General features: G+C 39.2%; 2 protein-coding genes across 2 annotated transcripts; one reads left to right on the top strand and one right to left on the bottom strand.

The window, feature by feature from the left end:
* Positions 1–1,803: 1,803 nt before the first annotated feature.
* On the top strand, positions 1,804–5,782 carry LOC143876377 (putative FCP1 homology domain-containing protein C1271.03c). The gene is made up of 6 exons (XM_077378084.1): positions 1,804–2,164; positions 2,268–2,349; positions 2,467–2,533; positions 3,057–3,242; positions 3,390–3,450; positions 5,712–5,782. Exons 1-6 carry the CDS (start codon positions 1,921–1,923, stop codon positions 5,780–5,782), a joined length of 711 nt encoding a protein of 236 aa, XP_077234199.1. The 5' UTR covers positions 1,804–1,920.
* Positions 5,783–9,632: 3,850 nt separating this feature from the next.
* LOC143877617 (glucomannan 4-beta-mannosyltransferase 9-like) lies at positions 9,633–17,761 on the bottom strand. The gene is made up of 9 exons (XM_077379766.1): positions 17,135–17,761; positions 16,931–17,029; positions 15,999–16,251; positions 13,164–13,274; positions 12,266–12,402; positions 11,992–12,105; positions 11,320–11,519; positions 10,965–11,159; positions 9,633–10,228 (listed from the first exon to the last, which is right to left on the bottom strand). Exons 1-9 carry the CDS (start codon positions 17,444–17,446, stop codon positions 10,066–10,068), a joined length of 1,584 nt encoding a protein of 527 aa, XP_077235881.1. The 5' UTR covers positions 17,447–17,761; the 3' UTR covers positions 9,633–10,065.
* Positions 17,762–19,176: the final 1,415 nt, after the last annotated feature.

Raw genomic sequence — 19,176 nt, 5'->3', positions numbered from 1 at the left:
TTAGCATTGATTGTGTTTCAAAAGAGGGGGCCTACCTTATACAAATTGAAACCACAGGAGGTCTACTCGTAACTTTTTAAACATTAGGGGTTAAGTTGAACATGTCAGAAACCAAAGGGGGTCTAAGCGTATTTTTCCCTAAATCATATTCACACTTGTACGCAAAAATCGTCTTTTAATTTTGAATAATGATATAGAAACTGGGTTGGGGTCTCCAATAACCATAATATTATATTAATTGATTTTAGGGTGCTGATATTCAACCCCGCACCCAACGGCCGCCAACGCTAAACGTTAGGCTTTAACGGCTAACTCAAAACGGAGGTTACATCCCCCCCCCCCCCCCCCCCGGCTTTTTTTGGATGACGTAGTGTGTCCTCACCCACCTTGAATCAAAATTTTTTTTTGATGACGTAGTGTGTCCTCCTCACCCACCTTGAATCAAATTTTTTTTTTTTTTTTGATGACGTAGTGTGTCTTCACCCACCTTGAATCCAAATTTTTTTTTTTGATGACGTAGTGTGTCCTCACCCAATCATGTCAATGCACGTTTCACTCTCTCTCTCTCTCTCCACAACGGAACTGTTGATGGGCACCCAAAATTCTCCTCCTTGGTGCCAAAATCCAACCCACTAAGAGAGTGTACTGTCCAGACCATAGGATGATCCAAGCGGTCCATTTGCTAGGCCACATTGTAAATAGGTTGTGTCCCAAAAAACCATTTCCATATGATGATCCTAGCCCTTAGATATAAAGAGAAACTGCTTATTATGGAAATGTCTGTAGATTGGAGGATTGTGATCATCCTATGCAAATGGCTTTTGGGGCACAACCCATTTACGTTATGGCCCATCAAATGGACGGCTCGGATCATCCTATGGTCTGGACGGTACACTTCATTTTCAAAAATATGGGTGGGGCCTAAATTGAGCCTTAATGTTACTGTACGAACCACACCATAGGATGATCCAAACCATGGACGGCTTGGATCATCTTAATTTGTGAACTACGCTTCAATTTGAAAAATATTGGCGGGGCCTACGATTGGGCCTTAATGTTACTGTACGACCATCTCCATAGGATTATCCAAACCATGGACGGCTTGGATCATCCTATGTTGTGGACGGGCCTTAATGTTAGTGTACAACCAACTCCATAGGATGATCCAAACAATTCATTTGATGGGCCACAATGTAAATAGGTTGTGCCCCAAAAATCATTTCCGTAAGATGATCACAACCCTACAATCTATAGAGGTTGCATAAGATGTAGTTTTTATTTAGATCGGAGGGCTAGGATCAGCCTATGGAAATGATATTTCGGGACGCAACCTATTTACGTTTATGGCCCATCAAATGAACGGTTAGGATTATCCTATGGTGTGGTATGGGCGGGGCCTACGTTGTTCAAAGATGGCCCCACCATTCCACCAACGGTCAAATGGGAAACGTGACATATACGTAACGTTAGCCAGCCGTTAAGCGGAGTGGGGGGAATCTCAGCGCCCTTCATTTTATTCTTAATTAACAAAACGAGATGTATTTATCACACACCTAACCATGTTCAGTAGGAAAAATCTTCATAAATTGGAGGGACAAGATCATCCAACAATTGAAATTCTTGGATCCCGACCATCCATAGTGCCATTTCCCAAACCACTTAACTAGTTGGTGATCTATTTTGACCGTCTCAAGTAAATGCAAAATCTCGAAAATCAATGGATGTGAATACGTGATGTGGTTTTTTCCCGTACGTTTCGTCTCCCCACATAGCAAAATGACGTTTGATAATCTCCAAGCTCTTCTATACTTAAACTTCTCTACGTTAAAGAAAGTCCCACAGGTATAAATTAAATAGATTAGATGAAGAAAGGTGTTCCAAAAGCATCAGTTTTCTTGTAAAATTCAGTTGGATTTTCTTATGGATGGAAAAATGGATCACGGAAAACTCAAGATGGCTTTTGGTACACATGGTGATGATGATGGTGAAGAAGAAAGAGAAGACTATGATGTTGGACTTCCATTGGAGAAATTGAGCATGGGTCCAAGGAAAAAACTACTTGTTATTGACCTAAATGGGTTAATTGCAGATACCTTTTTTCCATCTGTGAGGAACAAAATCCCCAAACATCGTAGGCCTGATGGAAGTGTAGGCAAAAAACTGGGTTAGTCTTAACAGATAGTGTTATTTTAAATTTGCTAGTTATCTAATTTTTATTTATATTTTATTTTTCATAATTTGATTTTATTTTTCTTGTTTTTTCTCAGTCTACAATCGGCCTTTTTGTGTTGAATTTCTGAAATTTTGCTTCGAGAGATTTGATGTGGGCATATGGTCTTCTGCTAAGACGTCAGTAATATAAATCAATGGTTTTTACTGTATTTTTGCTTCTTTTTTTTTTTAATCATTAGATTTCTAATTCGATACTCTTCTAATCTTTCATGGCTTTTTGTTTCCCGTTTAAAGGAGAAATGTCGATGGTGCCATAACTTTTGTAATGGGTGTTCTGAGAAGGAGACTAGTGTTTACATGGGTGAGTAATGCTATGAATTTATTATGGTTTTTTACGTGTAAATTCCTATTCTGAATAATTTCTGGTAGGGGTCCTGCCTAACCCCAGCTTACTTATCAAATTTTTTTTTTGATTAGCCATTGATAATCATTATCAAACGGCCAAAAACTTTAAATATTTTCAAAATTTTTATTAAAAAAAAACCCTAAATAATGCACAGACAAATCGTGCTTATTGATACTAGTAAAAAAAATTTACTATCTAATGTATATTAGCGTAAGTAGTAGCATATAGGAACTTATTGGAAATGGAGGGTGCCCTTGTATTATTAGCATAAGAGGTATTCTAAACTGAAGGGCGGCCTAGTAAAAATGGAGTGAAGGGGCACCCCCATTGGATTCTAGGGGCGGCTGTGCATTTATAATAAGTGGCTAAAAGTCAAAGTGCATTAGAAATTTTTTTCCTAATTCATGACAACTGATAAAAATAAGTAAATTATCCTATCTGTAACTTAAATTTTTGGGTTGGCCAATGGATTGTTCAGGACCAGAGTAAGTGCACTGAAACTGGATTGATGACTCTGGAAAACAAGGAGAAGCCCATATTTCTCAAGGAGTTGAGGAAACTGTGGGACAAAGTATCTTTTGATCTTCCATGGCCAAAGGGACGGTATTCTTCATCAAACACCTTGTTGATTGAGGATGATCCTTACAAAGCCCTTCTCAATCCGGTAATTTTAATGCAGAAATGGGTGGTTGAGCTTTTGGCTTTATAATGTTTCAGTTCTAAGTAGCTATTATGTACTTTTTTTGTTTTGTTTTCTCGTTTATTAGCTGCCCTAGCCTCTCACTCAGTGGCTTTCTGTAATATTTTACAGCCAAATACAGCTATCTTTCCTCATCCATACAAGGCAGAAGCTATCAATGATAACTTTTTAGGTGTGTATTTTTTCTTTTAAGGCACCCCTTAGTTTTTTAAGAGGTGGTCTCAGCTAAGTCGCAAGTCCCAACGGAGATTTGTTGCACCAAAATCAGCCATATTTTTTTTTGGCTATTGATATTTGCACTACCATGTTCTGATAGTTTCACTGATTCACCTTGTCTCTTACTATTTAACAAGCTATAAAGTAGGGGTGCAACTTGGGCTGGGTTCAACTCGATTTTGGCTCGGGTTGGGTTGGCATTTTCTCGGGTTGGGTTGGGTTGGGTTATTTAATTTTAGGTTAGGTTAGGGTTGAGGCCTTGGCAACCCGACCTCACTCAACCCGAACCCAAACCGACCCGATTTGGAGCGCGGGTTGGGTTAGGGTTGACATCCTCAACCCAAGGCTCAGGTTGCGTTAGGGTTGAGAGAATGCTATCTCGGGTTGGGTTAGGGTTGGCCTCAACCCGACCCGAGTTGCACCCCTGTATAAAATGTTATCACAACTTTTAAAAGTTCACAAAAGCCAATTAAAAAAGAAAAGACATGGTGGGTTAGTACAATTATCAAAACATGGTAGTGCAGATATCAGTGGCCTTTTTTTTTAGTGAAGGAGATTAAGAAAGAACAAAAAATAAGAATGATTTTAAGCCACGGTTTAGCCTCCTATTATTCTGTGCAAGGTGTAACTAACTCTTTCTCCATGGTGGTTAGACTCCTCGTTTTTAAATGTTGGCACGTTTGGCAACCATGAAAAATTATTCCTTGGAATTTTCATGGTTCCATTTGTGAAAGAAGAGATGGCAAACTGGGTCTGGGAGAGGGTATGGATAGAGTGCGGAAGATCCCCATAAAACAGTGAAAAAACACCCTACTTCAAATGGAGGTTTCTTTTTTCCCATTTTTTTTGGGGGTTTTCATTCTCCCACCATCTCAAGTCTCTACTTCTCAGCACATCTCTCACAACTAGGGCTGCAACTCGGGTCGGGCGGGTCGGGTTTTGGAGAACCCAACCCTACCCGAGAAATATCTCGGGTCGGGTCGGGTCGGGTTTTTTTCCGGAAAACCCACGATTCCCAAACACGACCCTACCCATGATAAATCTCGGGTCGGGTCGGGTTTTTTCTCGTTGACGCAATTTTTAAGGAAAACTCTTGTTTGGCGAGGCAACTCAACTCATAGAAGCAGAAATTACACTTGAATCAAACAATGATGTAATTACACTCACATTACACTTGAATCAAACAATGCTGTAATCAAACAATGTTGTAATTACAATCAAACAATGCTGAATCAAACACTTGAATCAACTCAACTCATAGAAGCAGAAATTACACTCACATACTATAATAGTGGGTGCGTGGGATTTCACTTTTAACTTTTAACTAACAATAGCAAAAAAAAGTACATACTATAACTTATGTAACTCGGGTCGGGCCGGGCCCCTTCAAACCCGGCTAGACCTGAAACCCATGAAACCTGAACCCAACCCAGCCTATTTTCGGGTCGGTCGATGCGAGGCGGGTAAAACCCGGCTCGAGTTGCAGCCCTACTCACAACTGGGCTCACTAATATTCCATGAAATATTTTGGGAAGTGATATATTAATCCCCCTTTCCTCCCTGGGCCAGCCCCTCTAATCTATTTATTACTAACCTTTTACACTACAAGCATGTGGCCCAAGAGAAAAAAATAGGGGCGAATATTTCATTTCCCAAATTATTTTCAAGGCTTCCAAACATGATATCTAGGGGTGGCAAAATTGGCCGAACCGAACCGGAACCGAGCCGAAACCGAACCGAAAATTCGGTTTCGGTTTGGTTAAACCAAACCGATTCAAATTTCGGTTTGGGTATCAAACCGAACCGAAACCGAATATTTGCAATTATTATGAGTAAATGGTGGCAAAATTGGCGGAACCGAACCGAAACCGAACCGAAAATTCAGTTTTGGTTCGGTTTTGGTTTGGTAAAACCAAACCGATTCAAATTTCGGTTTGGTTCGGTTTGGGGGTCAAACCGAACCGAAACCGAACCATTGCCACCCCTAATGATATCGCTAAAAGGGAAGTGTTATATTCGCCCCTTTTCTTCCCTGGGACACCCCCTCTAGTGTATTTATGAATTATGATTACCCTTTTGCACTACAAGCCGGTGGCTCAAGTAAGAAATAGGAGCAATTATATCATTTCCCCCCTAAAAATGTTCCAATTATACACAATGGAGTTCTATGAATGCGTCTTTTTAAAACTTGGAGGATGAATTTTGTTTGTTGAACAGCACCAGGTGAAGCTCTATGGGTTTTTCTCGACGGTTTAGCGGAAGCTAGTGATGTTCCATCTTATGTGTAGGGCTGGCAATTTCACCCGAAAAAGCGGGGATCCGCCCCGCCCCGCCCCGCCCCGCCCCGTTTGGGGATTATAAAAATTCCCCGGTGCGGGGAGGGGAAGGGGAAGGGGAAGGGGATGGAGTTGTCCCCGCCCCGCCCCGCCCCGCCCCGCCCCACCCCGACCCGCCCCGCTAATCAATGCCATTTTTTTGTAAATTTTTAAGTGTTTTTTTTAAGGAAAACTACTAGAAACTCTGTGGATCGGCTACAAGATTCCCCCAAACATAAACTTAGCTTGTCTTTTCCTTTTAATTAGCTTCTGAGAGCATTTTGGGAACTATAATAACATTTTCACAGATGTTGAAATAATAAAGACAAGCTGAGAGCCTGAGACGCTGAGTGTATGCAATTATCAAAAAATCGTAGTGCCAACAAAATTTTAGGGTTGGATTGCAGGTTTTAATTTTCAACAAGAAAAATTTAGCTACTAGAAATTTGTTTCATGTCAGCACTAGACTGAATTGCAGTTAAAGAAATAAGTCATTTGTTGATTTTGTTCTCTTCTCCATTCTCATTTCTCATGCTCATCTGGGGGTTAACATGCTATACAGAATTAACTAATGAACATTATTTTGCGTGTGTGAGCGCCCACTTATGGACTTTTAAAGTTCATTGTGACTACTGAAATAGTTACTTTTTGCACATTGGCTGTCTGTTAATGAAGGTAATCCTGGTGCTCATTTCCTATTTATCATTCCATAATTTATGCAGAAAATTGCTGAAAGATGAGGTCCTGTTGTTATTTATGTTTGTTGTCTCATCCATGCATTTCTGATTTTGTCCATCTGTTTGTTGATCACATGAATAGAATCATAGCATTCATCACAATATTGTCTGTAATGGACGTAGAAGAAAGAAGCTCTGTTTGCTGGTTTGATTGGGTTCCAAAGAGGGGGCGGAGCGGGGCGGGGATTTTGTCCCCGAAGGATGCGGGGAGGGGAAGGGGAAGGGGAAGGGGATTAGATATTCCCCGCGGGGAGGGGAGGGGGATTCCCCACCATCCCCGCAGAGGGGAAGGGGAAGGGGAGGGGAAAAATTCCCCGCAGAGGGGAAGGGGAAGGGGACCCCAACATCCGGCCCCGACCCGCCCCGTTGCCACCCCTGCTTATGTGGAAGCTCATCCAATTGGCCAGCGTGCAATCTCCACTGTTCATCCTGACTGGAACTATTACTCCAGTATTGTCCGTGATTTCTCTCGTTGATTATCTTTAGGTTGAAGGATCTATATATTGAATATTTTGGATATTGCCTTTCAGTTGATAAGATCATATTAGAAATTTTCGTCGTTAGCTTTTTGGTGAGTAATCAAGAAAGGACTTGTTTTTTGGTCTTAGACTTCTGTTATAGGATATTTTGACTTACAAGATGAACTTTTAAGTCTTCGAGTTTTTGTTATTTTCGATTTGCAATAGTTTCAAATCCTGTTCGGATGCTTAAGCATTCTTTGGGGAAGTAAAGTCTATGGAAGGGGGAGGGATTTTGGATGTCATTTAAACCTCGGGAAAACAATGAGCTTTATTTTGTTTGGATACAAATTAACCAGCAGAGGGAGAGAGATAGAGAGAGAGAGAGAGAGATGAACATTACCTATGAAATGTTGTCTTTTTGAGATATTTCATATGGAAAATGAAGTGACGCCGTGTCACCAACAATTATTACACCTTTTTGTTGTCAGGTAATTTCTAAGGATTTAAGTGTTACTTTAGCAGACATACACACCAAGTAATCCACACATTTTTTTGCTAGGGATTGCTTGAGGATCCTTTCAAATTGGCATCCAAATAGAGCTTCATTTGAAAAGTTTTGTGCGTTCGCCTTAATACAAATCAAGGAAATAGCCATTAGATTTTATGGTGAAGAAAGCTTTAATTGTAAGAGGGGACATTCTTCTCTTGAATTTTTCAGAAATTTGCACCACTGTGTGGCGCTTAGTTGCACAATAAACACTCAGAAAGAGGCTATAGAAAGTAAGTTCACGAATAGCTGAAAAATTCTAATTTTTTTTTGGTAGGGAAGCTGGGGTTTGGCAGGACCCCTATCAGTATATTAGATAAAGAGAAGGATGTTACATTTATGGGCATAATATAGAGGCAGATCCAAAACTCGGGATAGAAGAACACTGAACTTAAGAGTTCGAACCGCTCAATACTCTTGTGAGTTATATAAACGGCTAGCTTGACGGGAGTATGTTGGGATCTTTGGGTAAGTCTTAAGCAAATTTTCTTTCGAGCCTTGTGCTATTATTCATTTGATTCCTCCACTTTTGGACCCTCTTCTTCACTATCTTCTTGCCCAATTTCTATCAAATTGACCAAATGACGCTCCTCCGCTCATGATACTTTCTTCCTTCGAGTTTCTTTGGAACCTTCTGTGGAATCCTTTGTTGTGGTAGTGGTGTAGTTTTCAGATTTTTCGTCATCACTCTCTTCCGGATACTCTGTTGTTGAGTTCTCAATTCGGTTGGCACTAACTTTACTACTGTCTGTGCTATCTCAGTCTTCATCTAATATTGAGAAACTATTTTTCAGCTCAATCTCACCAAAGTTATTTATTTTCTCTTTAATTTTATATATGCTCATCTGTGCCATTATAAATGCCGTTTGGTGAGATTGTCCAATGGGAACAGATGGGTAGCTGGTTTTTACAAGGTCGCCCTTCATTGTAGCATTCCTCATATATTGATGAGGAATTGCATATGCATTTAAATAGACGGCCTAGATTTCATCCAAATCACGTGTAAGACACGTGAACGAACCTTTCCCATTTACTCCTTCTTGTCAGGCATCAAGAAGTCTATACAAACGTGGAGAGATAATCGGCGAAAATCTCGTTTCTTGATCAAACAGCAACTTCCCACGTGGCCATCCTTCCTAAAAACACGTGGCAGAAATTTCTAGCTCCCCCCATCCCTCACATGGGAGGGCCCATCGGACCTTGCCGAGAATGAGCTCTTCGCACCTTCTGCTATAGATGAAGGTGACCCTAATTACGTGGACGAAGAGAAAGAGGAGACTGAGGTTGAGGGCGTTATAGTGGGAAAAGTGGAGGTTGCTAAGGGTGCAGACTGCAGAGGCTATGGAGGGGGTGTCAAGAATTGAATTTCGACCCCCTATTTAATTAGGAGGGTTGAATAAAATCCCATGAGCCTTGCACCCTTTTGCTTTGTTTCTTGACTTATTTGTGTAACAAAGAAAAGGCTTGTTCAATGTTTGCTTGTAACTTTTAATTTGTTAAAAATAAAGGTCTTTCAATCTCAATCTTGAATCAGTATACCCTATTGGATTACACTGGAAATATGGAGAGATTATTGTAGAACCGTTAATTTTAGGGTTCGTGCATAAGGGTCTAGCATCATCCCATCAATAGGTGTTCTAGAATAGTGATGCCGCTTAAATTAAGGGAATCAAGGTTCGGCTTTGGATAAGTTAGGGGTGGGATTGAGATTAGGGTTATGGAGGAATGTGATTAAGTTTTCACACAGAAAGGGTTGGCATGTCTCTAACCCTATATAGAAAAGTTGGCACTGTCGAGTGGGGGACCTCTTTTGAAGATTTTGGAGTAAATGATTGTTTCACACCACAGAATGGCTAATCGCAGTTGTTGCATGAGAGAGCAGCCACATTGGCTCACTTTTCAGCAGAGTTTGTCTTTATTCTTTTAATTCATCTGAGGTGGCTGCTCCCTCATGCAACAGCCGACCCGCGAAATGCCCTGTGCAATGGTCCCTAGCAAATCCCTCTACATACTGTCAACCCTCAGCTCCTCTCCCTCTAGCAAAAGATGTGAACGGAAAAGAAAGAAAGAAAATAAAATACCTAAAAGAGAAGTGATTTCAAATTTTCCCTATACTGAGCATTTTCCTTCTCAACAAACAAAACCCAAAAACAGAACAAAAAACTACAAAAATCCCAAAATTACAGTACACTCACAAAAATATGTACATCATTGACTGAACTTCAGAACCCTGAGATTATACTGCTGCTACATCTACTTCAGCTTCTTTATTCTTCTTCCTTATGCATATAATCCATTCATATAAAAAGTTTTACATTCATGCTTTGTAACATGAGTTGACTCCTCTCAATGAAAGAATGGCAGTAACAAATGCTTTCTTCATGAGATAACACAGTAATAAATGCTAAAGAAGAATGTTGCTAAGAACCATATAAGATCGCGGAGAAGAGATATTAAAGACACGCAATGACTGCTAAAGAGGAAGCTCTGTATCCCACCATGATCTACACATTACGATCCGGGGACGAAGGTGCCTACATAGCCAAAACCCGTGATGAAAAATGTAATGGCTTGGAGGTAGAGGTATATGAAGAAATGGTTCTTCCCGAAGGCGAGGTCATAGGTTGCGCAGAAGAAGAGGTAGGCCCCAACGCCGAGCTCTAATAGATGGAGTCTGATGAGGAGAACCAAAATGAGAATTCAACACACTACAAATGGGTCTCTCTAACATTGCAACAAGTGACCAAGGGGTAAAAGATATGGAGCCCAAGCAGAGCCATGCACTCCATGATACATGAATCCATTTATAAATCAACAACTCACTATATAAAACGAAACACTTTCTACAATGCTATGTTTCTTTTAACTTAAAATGGGCTTAAAACAAATTTTACTCCCATTTTAAGTGGGGAAAATGGTTGTAATATTTTATTTAAGGCCCATTTTATGTCGAAAGAAACAGAGACCAAGTGGAAAAATGGGGGTGTTTAATTTCCACTTCTTTTGTTTGTCTTTCCAAGTCGTTTACAAGATTTATAATACAAACAAAACTGGGTGGAAAAGCTCTTAAAGGGGGTGTGAATATTATTTCTCCCTTCTTATAGAATTTAGGGGCTGTTTGGACACGTGCATTTTAGAATCCAGGTTTTAGTTTGAAACCGGTGTAAAATTTCTAGATTTTACAATCCATTATCTTGGATTTCTTAGAAAATTTTCCCCCATCCTGAGATTTCTAAAACCTGGAAACACCGGATGATCTCCTACCCTCTCTCTTGATGGAAAGAAAAGCGAGAAAACAGAAAATGACAGACAGTCTCCATCTTCTCTCGTATCCCATTCAGGATTTTGAGGAAATCCAATATTCTAAAATCTGCGTATCCAAAAGGCCCCTGAATTAAATGAAAATTTACCTGTCCGCAATCCTAATTCGAGGTTTCTTGGCTGCTTTAATGCCTGCCTTTGTTTTGAGGGTATCTCCTAATTTCTCGGTCACAACCCATTCATTTACTCTCCCTGTTTCCAATAGACCAATCAAGGTAGCTTTTGTCCGATGAAGAGACATGACATTCTCGAAAACGATCCAAAACATAAGTAGATGGATGGACCTGTGATAAAGATGAGTTCAGAAACTCCTTAAAATGTTTGTCTTTTGTTTTCTAAGAAACAAAACATAGAGAAAAATTGGCATCCAAGAAATTTTTGAGAAGAAATAAACATTCCTGCCTTGAATTACTGAAGAAAAGAAAAATAAAGGTGAATTTATACCTTGGTGTTCCAACTGCATTGAACAAGGTAATGATACAAGGAATGTAAACTAACCCCCACATCGGGACCTCGACTTCATTAACCAAAACAGTTGTTGGAATCACAATGCAGTAGAAAACGAAAGTGAGGATATGGCCTACAATCTTCCTTACTAAGAAGAAGCTGTAGATCACATAAATCTTCTTCCAAAGAGTTACGTTCTGCATTTAAAATGAAAAAGGGAAATTTACCAACTTTTTTTCTTAGCAATGAGAATAAAAATTAATAAAAAAGATAAATGAAACTTACAGAATTAAGGGATCAAAATGTGAAACCACCAATTATGCCAAAAGCTTATGCTGTTGGAGATGGAGTTATTTAATCTCTTATACTTAAATACTCCCCCTCACGTGTGGCCCCTCTTTTTAGAGGCTGTTTGGATATACGGATTTTATATTACAATCTTGAATTTTACAAGCTTAAGCTTGGATTTTATAAGCTAAGCCATAGATTTTATAACCTGAAACCTGAATTTTACATTATTGGCTTATAAAATAGAGGTTTTAGCTTATAAAATCAAGGTATTGGCTTGTAAAATCCTCCTTGATTATAAAATCCATGTATCCAAACGGCCGCTTAGAATTTTACATCCAGTCATTTCCCAAACCAAAAATATAGAAGATAAGAACAGACCTTGTTTTTCACAATCTCCATTGCCATTTTCCTGAAGAGATTGGCAGGGCCACAAGACCAGCGGTGCTGTTGGTAACGGAATGCTTTGAAAGTACTTGGTAATTCGCTTTTAACCTACATTAATTACACGAGGAGAGTAAATTAGCAAAACTGACCTAACAAATTGTTAGTTTTTGGCCTCGCACGCACTACATAAAAACACCAATATGGACTGGCAACGGCGAGAAAGTGGGTGGAAATATCATTTCCCGAAACAAGGCTCTGCGTAATGTACCTGGAGATCGCCAACATACACAAATTTCCAGCCTTTGAGACTGGCTCTGACGGCCAAGTCCATGTCCTCCACAGTCGTCCGGTCCTTCCATCCTCCTGCTTCGTTTATAGCCGCTATTCTCCATACACCCGCCGTCCCTGTTTTATGAAACCAATCAATGTCGGAAAACCGGATTGTTAAGCTTTCAGCGTAAGAGTGGCAACTTACTATTAGTAATTTTGAAATCAAAAGTTACTTTTTGAACCAAAATTTTGGAGGGAAGATTCAAAATAGAGAATCTTCTTTTGTTTTCAAAAGCTTCTATCTTTAGTGATGCTTTGAGACTTGAATTCAAGACCTAGAGACCAATTACTCTAAAAGCTTCAGCTGTTGGAGAAGGGTTATTTGTTCTTTTATACTTTAAACACTCCCCATCACCCACAACCTTTACTCTGATACCATGTGAAATGACCGGTTACTCCAAAAGCTTAAGCTGTTGGAGAAGGTGTTATTTAGGGCACGTTTGGCTGCCAGGAATTTTATTTCATGATAAATCGGCCTCTCGAAGTGGAGATGAGAATGAAGACGGCTAAAGACCAGGAAACAAAATCCGGAAACTAGTGTCTCCGGTCATAAGTAGTTGCTAAAAAACCGGAAATGGTTGATCCTGTTTGAGTAGAATTTTTTGTTTCCGGATTTTTAACATGACACCAGCTAGGTTCAGGATTTTGTTTCCTGATTTTTAGCCGGCCTAACACTCATCTTCACTTGGAGACGCCAATTTATCATGAAAAACAATTCCCAGCAGCCAAACATGCCCTTAACATAAGCCATAGATCATTTCCTTTTCATATAATTATTTAAAACAATCTTAAGAATCTTAGTATTCGGATTACTAATTTAATAATCAAACATTTACCGTTGAAGCCGAAGAAGGCGTAAGTGGAAGAACCCACTTCCTGCTCCACCGTGAAGTGGTAATCCAGTGACATCTCTTGCATCCTCGTCATCAGGCACTCGTTGGAATTCACTGCAAAACCGCCCCGAAAATGCCACGTAAGCTACATATAGTATTGAGGCGACCTTTGTTATTGATATTGGCACTCATCTCTTCGTTTTAAAATTTTCTTCTTGAAAATTGTTCTCCGACCAACAAGAATAGGAATTTCTTACAATGATGATGATTTCAATGTGGTCCCACATTAAAAGAAGTGATTATGCTGGGCCCACATTTTATCACATCTGCACGCCCTTTAAATGACAGGTGCCCTTGGAAAAAATGGCGGCAAAACCGCAAAAGGGCCCTCCATTGGTCAAAATCTATCCTTTCATTCTACCATTCCGGTTCTTCGTAGTAAAAGAAGTCTTGCACACACATTTTTTAGTGTAAAAATAAGAAAAGACAAACAAGAGGGGTGGAAATATGATTTCCCTATTTGCCGACTATACACGTGTGGTTTGGTGGAATCAGTAGTAGTCCCGTCTTGTACAAATTATATGGTGCAAGAGACTAAAAGCGCGAGTAACCGTAGCGATTTCGTGCCGGCAGGGAGACGATGGGTCCACCAACCTGTCTTTGCACATGGACTGCAAACAGTTGCAAGGTCAAAAGACTTACTGATCTCCTAATATCAAAGAGGGATTTGCTAAGCTCCACCGCAAAAGGCTTTTCCGGCTGGTCTGTTGCACGTCAGATCAGCCACCTCGTGAATGGAGACAAAAGATGTCTGTCTTCATTAACGAGGTGGCTGGTCTGATGTGCGACAGACCAGCCGCGAAAACCCTTCTGCGGGCTGGGTAACTTTTTCCGACAACGATCTCCCCGTTTGGGGATGACAAAAAGGCCTAGAAATCTAGTGGCTGAATTTATTCAGGGACGATTATGTCATTTCCTGCATCTATAGCGAAAAAAGCCAGGGAGAGACGGCATATATTAGTAAAAGACAAAATATCTTTTTCAAAGTAGGCAAGATCAAAAGTCTTCTATGTCCTCTAATTCTTCACAAAATCCCAAACATGTGGTGAAAACAAGTACCGATTAGGTAAAAAAAACACCTAGAGAATGACATTCCCATCCTGTAAAAATGTCATTTCAAGAAAACGAGCCTATATTTAGTCAAACTTTGTTCTGGTATTTACACCCTTTTCCTAGCTTTTTCTTTTTCTTTTTCTTTTTCTTTTTCTTTTGCCTTTTCTTTTTAGCTAAAGCACTGAGCTATTATTTCTTATCATCTTAAACAACTCTCATAAGTTTCATTGGTCTTCTTGGCCTATTGAAGTTGTTTAAAAGATAATGGTGTGTAAGCATTAAGCTCAGGACGTACGTGGAGAATAAAAAATAGAAAAAATCACGGCAAAGAAGATTCTTCTAAAAGATTTTCGATAAATAGATTAAGAAGTCCCACATATGTAAAGCAAGAAAAGTTAGGGAACCCAAACAAACGAAGATTAATTTAATTATGTTTAACAATTATAAACTTCTTCTTTTTCCATTCCTTGTGTAAGAGGGTGGTTTTCAAGTGGGTCCCACGTTCAAAATACCTTGGTAAAATGCAGTGGACTGTGGGCCCACTAGACCCACAGTCATTCTACACCTCTGGATTGAGATGAACCCAGCAAAATTATACGTGACCCTCCATCATCATTAAAAAAAAAACCCAGCATTGATTACATTGGATAAACTTGTTTTATGGTAGGGCTGCAACTCGAGCCGGGTTTTACCCGACCCAAAAACAGCCTGGGTTGGGTTCAGGTTTCATGGGTTTCGGGTCGAGCCGGGCTGAGCATTCAAAAGCCCGCATGAATCTCGGGTCGAGCCAGGTTTGAAGGGGCACGACCCAATCCGACCCGACCCGACCCGAGTTACATAAGTTATAGTATGTATATTTTTTTCTATTGTTAGTTAAAGGTTAAAAGTGAAAACCCACGCACCCACTGTTATTGTATGTGAGTGTAATTTCTGCTTCTATGAGTTGAGTTGAGTTGAGCTGAGTTGAGCTGATTCAAGTGTTTGATTTAGCATTGTTTGATTGTAATTACAACATTGTTTGATTACAGCATTGTTTGAGTCAAGTGTAATGTGAGTGTAATTACATCGTTGTTTGATTCAAGTGTAATGTCAGTGTAATTTCTATTTCTATGAGTTGAGTTGCCTTGCTAAACAAGAATTTTCCTTAAAAAATTGCGTCAACGTGAAAAAATCCGACCCGACCCGAGATATTTCTCAGGTAGGGTTGGGTTCTCCAAAACCCGACCCGCCCGACCCGAGTTGCAGCCCTATTTTATGGTCCTAATGATCGGAAAAAATCATAATTCAGAACATCCACATGGTGGGTTCTACATGGATGGAGCACATTAAAAAAAGGACGAGAAATCAAGGAGGGAAAACAAAACTATTCAGAGAGACACATGTGTACGGTCCAGATAAACCATCTCATGTCCTATTGTCCAATTAAGAAAGTTAAGCTCGTGGTGGGGCCAGGGACCCACATCACCGGTCCAGAAATCTGTAAGCACGCAAGCGTAAAAATTGCCTAGTAAAACCAAATAACCAATTGGTCCACATCGTTGCCTAATTGAGGAAATGGGTCCCATCCCCAAATCTCGCCATAATGAGAGGACTGAGAGAGTGACAAAAAACAGTAGGAAAAAATCACCACCGACACTCCTCTTTAATAACTCTTTTGGAGCCACACAATTAAGGTGAGATAATTAAGGTAATTAGGGGTTTAATTAAGGAGGGATAGATAATTACCGAACTTCCATCGAGCTTGGACGAGTCCAATTTCGGGATTATGCATGAAGAAAGGGATGGTTCTCCATAGAAAATCAGCTTCTGGTTGAAAATCAGCATCGAAAATGGCCACATAATCACAGTGTTTAACATAGCTATGTTTCATGCCTTCTTTGAGAGCACCCGCTTTGTACCCGGTACGGTTGTCTCGGATCTGATATTTGATGTTTATGCCTTTGCTCGCCCATCTCTGGCATTCTAGCTCTACCAAATCCTGGGTTTTTGTGAAGAGACATTAGAAAAAGAAACTGAAAATTATTTGGGAGAAGAGAAGAAAGATTAAGAGTTTTCTTTTAGTAGGGTATAGCCTAAGGACATATAAAGCTGGGTCTGTCAAAAATGAAAAAGGAAAGGCAGACAAATGTTAATTTTTCAATTTGTTTTATTTTATTTGGGTCGATTTGATTGTTGGTTTTATGAATAAGGATGTAGAACTAACAAGGAATTGTAAGAGAGAATACGAAAGAGGTAAAAATTTTACTGATATTGTAGGTTTAAATTAGATGTTTGATGTTGATAGTCTGGTAAATAGGAAAAGAACTGGAAATTAGAAAAGAAAAAATTGAGACATAAGAAGAAGAAGAAGAGCTATAAAGATTTAATAAATAAGAAGAAAAATAGATGACTGTAATACAAAAATGGGCTTGAAGAAAGGACATTGGTAGTTTGGTTTTAAATGTAAGAGACAAAACATAACAGAGCAGCAATACAAAAAATTGAAAAAAAAGAAGGAAAATAGTGAAATATTTTCCTTCTCTGAGAAAGTTTTTATCAATGGAGTTGTGAAGGATATTTGATATCAGGGTCTTAAAAAACAAGAACTTGAAAATTTCCCAAAAGAGGAGCATTTTTTTTGGATTTTTTTTTCTGTCAATGGGTTTAAATCTGAAAACCTTGATGGTTGGGTCAGTGGAGTCATCCAACACTTGGATAACGATTCGATCGGACGGCCAAGAAAGCCCACATGCAGCTCTAATGGAGAGCTGATAAACCTGCATCGAAAACACAGAAGCACAAATAAAAAAGATACAAAGTTAGAAATCCACATTTTCAACTAAAAAAAAAACAATGCAGTTCGCAAAAAACATAGAAAATACCTCTTTTTCATTGTACATGGGGATTTGAACAAGAACCATTGGATAGGCAGAATTTCCCAGCTCAACATCATCTCTAATGGGCTCCCATTTGTAACGTTTTTCGGGTTTTCGCCCAAAGAGCTTTACAAGAATAATCACAATTCCCATATAAACTCTCTCCACAAACAGCATAATTGACATAATCAAGCACAAAACCACAGAGATTTTCAACAGAGGAACAATAATAGGCACTTTGATCTGTTCCCAAATCAAGCCAATTTGCTCTGTAATATCATCCATAGGAAGAAAGTTTGTGGAATTAATACGATCCATTCCCTCTTTCACTCGATAAAGAAGAACAGAGGAGGTACGAAATAGTATAATTGTAAAACCCAATTCAGAACTCACTCACTTATTCCCAAAAACCCACAAAAAAAAGAAGCCCAAGGAGTAAAATCCTCTGTTTCCTCTTCTCCTTTTAAATACTTTGTTTCTACACACAACAACTTGGTCTTCTATTTCAGCAGGCGTGACTGTCGGTGTTAGAATTAACAATTGAAACCACATACAAGACAAAAAAAGAAGAAACTGAAAAGAGTATCTTCTCTCAATTTCCGCATTTCCCCCCTGTTTATCTCTTAAGTTCCCCTGTTTTCCACTGTTATCTCTTAATTGTTTTCCTTTTATAAATGTTTTTGGTCCTTGAATTGATTTCCAACTGACATCACTAGAATCTTACATACACCTGTCTAAGATACATTTAAAGAACAAAATGTTACCATATGATGATTGTAACCCTCCGATCTAAAGAGCGACTCACATTATGAAAGCTTCTATAGATCGGAAGGTTGGGATCATTCTACGGAAATGATTTTTTGGTACAACCTATTTACGTCGTGGCTCATCAAATGGACGGTTTGGATCATCCTATGGTGTAGGTTGTACCTTCCTTCAACACCTTTGAGGTGTTTGATCGAGGCACGATTGAAAGAGTTCGGGTGAAAAACGAAGGAGACGGAGGAGAGTTGTGGAAGCAGACGTTGGCGGGCTCACACTATGGAAGCTTCAATAGATCTGAGGGTTAGGATCATCCTATGAAAATGATTTTTCGAGCAACACCTATTCACGTTGTAGGCCATCAAATAGACGGTTTGTATCATCCTATGGTGTGGGCTGTACCATCCATTATGAAAAATTGGGGGTGACTTATATAGAATGGGGTGAATTTATCAGGAAAAGATAATTAGTTGACGCTAGCTTATTTTAGTTGTATTTTGACGGAAATACCCTATTTTTATTCACAAATTTTATTCTTCTTTCTATGTTATTTATGAGAATGACGATTGTTTCCTCTGTTCGGAAAGAAAACGATGGTTGAACTCCAAAAGGACGTTGCAAAACAGTATAATAATAATAAAGACTAGACCAATAGCGTCATTTCGGAAAGATTCCGTTTATGTCGCCTTTAAACGCGGTAGTGACATGTTTATCTTTGGTCTTAAATGGAAGGGTAGCGTGGTAAATTGGGAGCAGTGGGGACGAGAAAGGCTCTTTTCTAAGAAATTAAATTGCGAAAGGAGAGGTTAGGTTCTACGGTTGCAAAAAGTACGGCCGTAGGCCATGCAAGAGAAGTTTCTTATTTTTTCCTTGGAAAAAAAAAATTCAATTTAGCCGTTGCAAGAAAAAGATTGATCATCAAATATTTTTTCTTAGGAAAGTTTTTTCTTTAAAAATATAGAAGGAAATCATATGCAATGATTAATTTAGTGGGGAATATCATCATAAATTGAGATTAAAATTGATTAGGGTTGGTTAGAGTAAAGTTTTGTACTTTTGTTTGTGTGTAAAAACATTAAGAAATTTTAAAAATATTTTTCATTTCCACACTTTTCCCAAAAAAGACATGCAATCCAAACAACTAACTTTTACAACTTTGGTAATCTCATTTAATGGGGATTTTTTGGTTCTAGAAAAAATATCGCTTAAAAAAAGGAGAAAGAATGGAGCCAAAGGAGAGGGAGTTGTTATTAGGGAAATGATAAATGCGCTCCTTTTCATCACCC

This window comes from Tasmannia lanceolata, unplaced genomic scaffold (genome assembly GCF_043159265.1).
Source record: "Tasmannia lanceolata isolate RefF3 unplaced genomic scaffold, GAP_Taslan_0.1 ptg000005l, whole genome shotgun sequence".
Taxonomy (NCBI): domain Eukaryota; kingdom Viridiplantae; phylum Streptophyta; class Magnoliopsida; order Canellales; family Winteraceae; genus Tasmannia; species Tasmannia lanceolata.
Note: the sequence above shows the minus strand (reverse complement) of the source record. Positions and strands in the feature narration are given on the sequence as shown.

What these genes read in the sequence shown, in the direction of transcription:
- LOC143877617 (XM_077379766.1), bottom strand. Translation starts at nt 17,446, where the DNA reads ATGGATCGTATTAATTCCACAAACTTTCTTCCTATGGATGATATTACA. An exon ending in CCATGTACAATGAAAAAGAG is followed by an intron (nt 17,030 to 17,134) that starts GTATTTTCTATG and finishes TTTTCGATGCAG; the next exon opens with GTTTATCAGCTCTCCATTAG. An exon ending in CCAAGCTCGATGGAAGTTCG is followed by an intron (nt 13,275 to 15,998) that starts GTAATTATCTAT and finishes GCGGTTTTGCAG; the next exon opens with TGAATTCCAACGAGTGCCTG.
- LOC143876377 (XM_077378084.1), top strand. Translation starts at nt 1,921, where the DNA reads ATGGATGGAAAAATGGATCACGGAAAACTCAAGATGGCTTTTGGTACA. An exon ending in ATATGGTCTTCTGCTAAGAC is followed by an intron (nt 2,350 to 2,466) that starts GTCAGTAATATA and finishes TCCCGTTTAAAG; the next exon opens with GAGAAATGTCGATGGTGCCA. An exon ending in TATCAATGATAACTTTTTAG is followed by an intron (nt 3,451 to 5,711) that starts GTGTGTATTTTT and finishes TTTGTTGAACAG; the next exon opens with CACCAGGTGAAGCTCTATGG.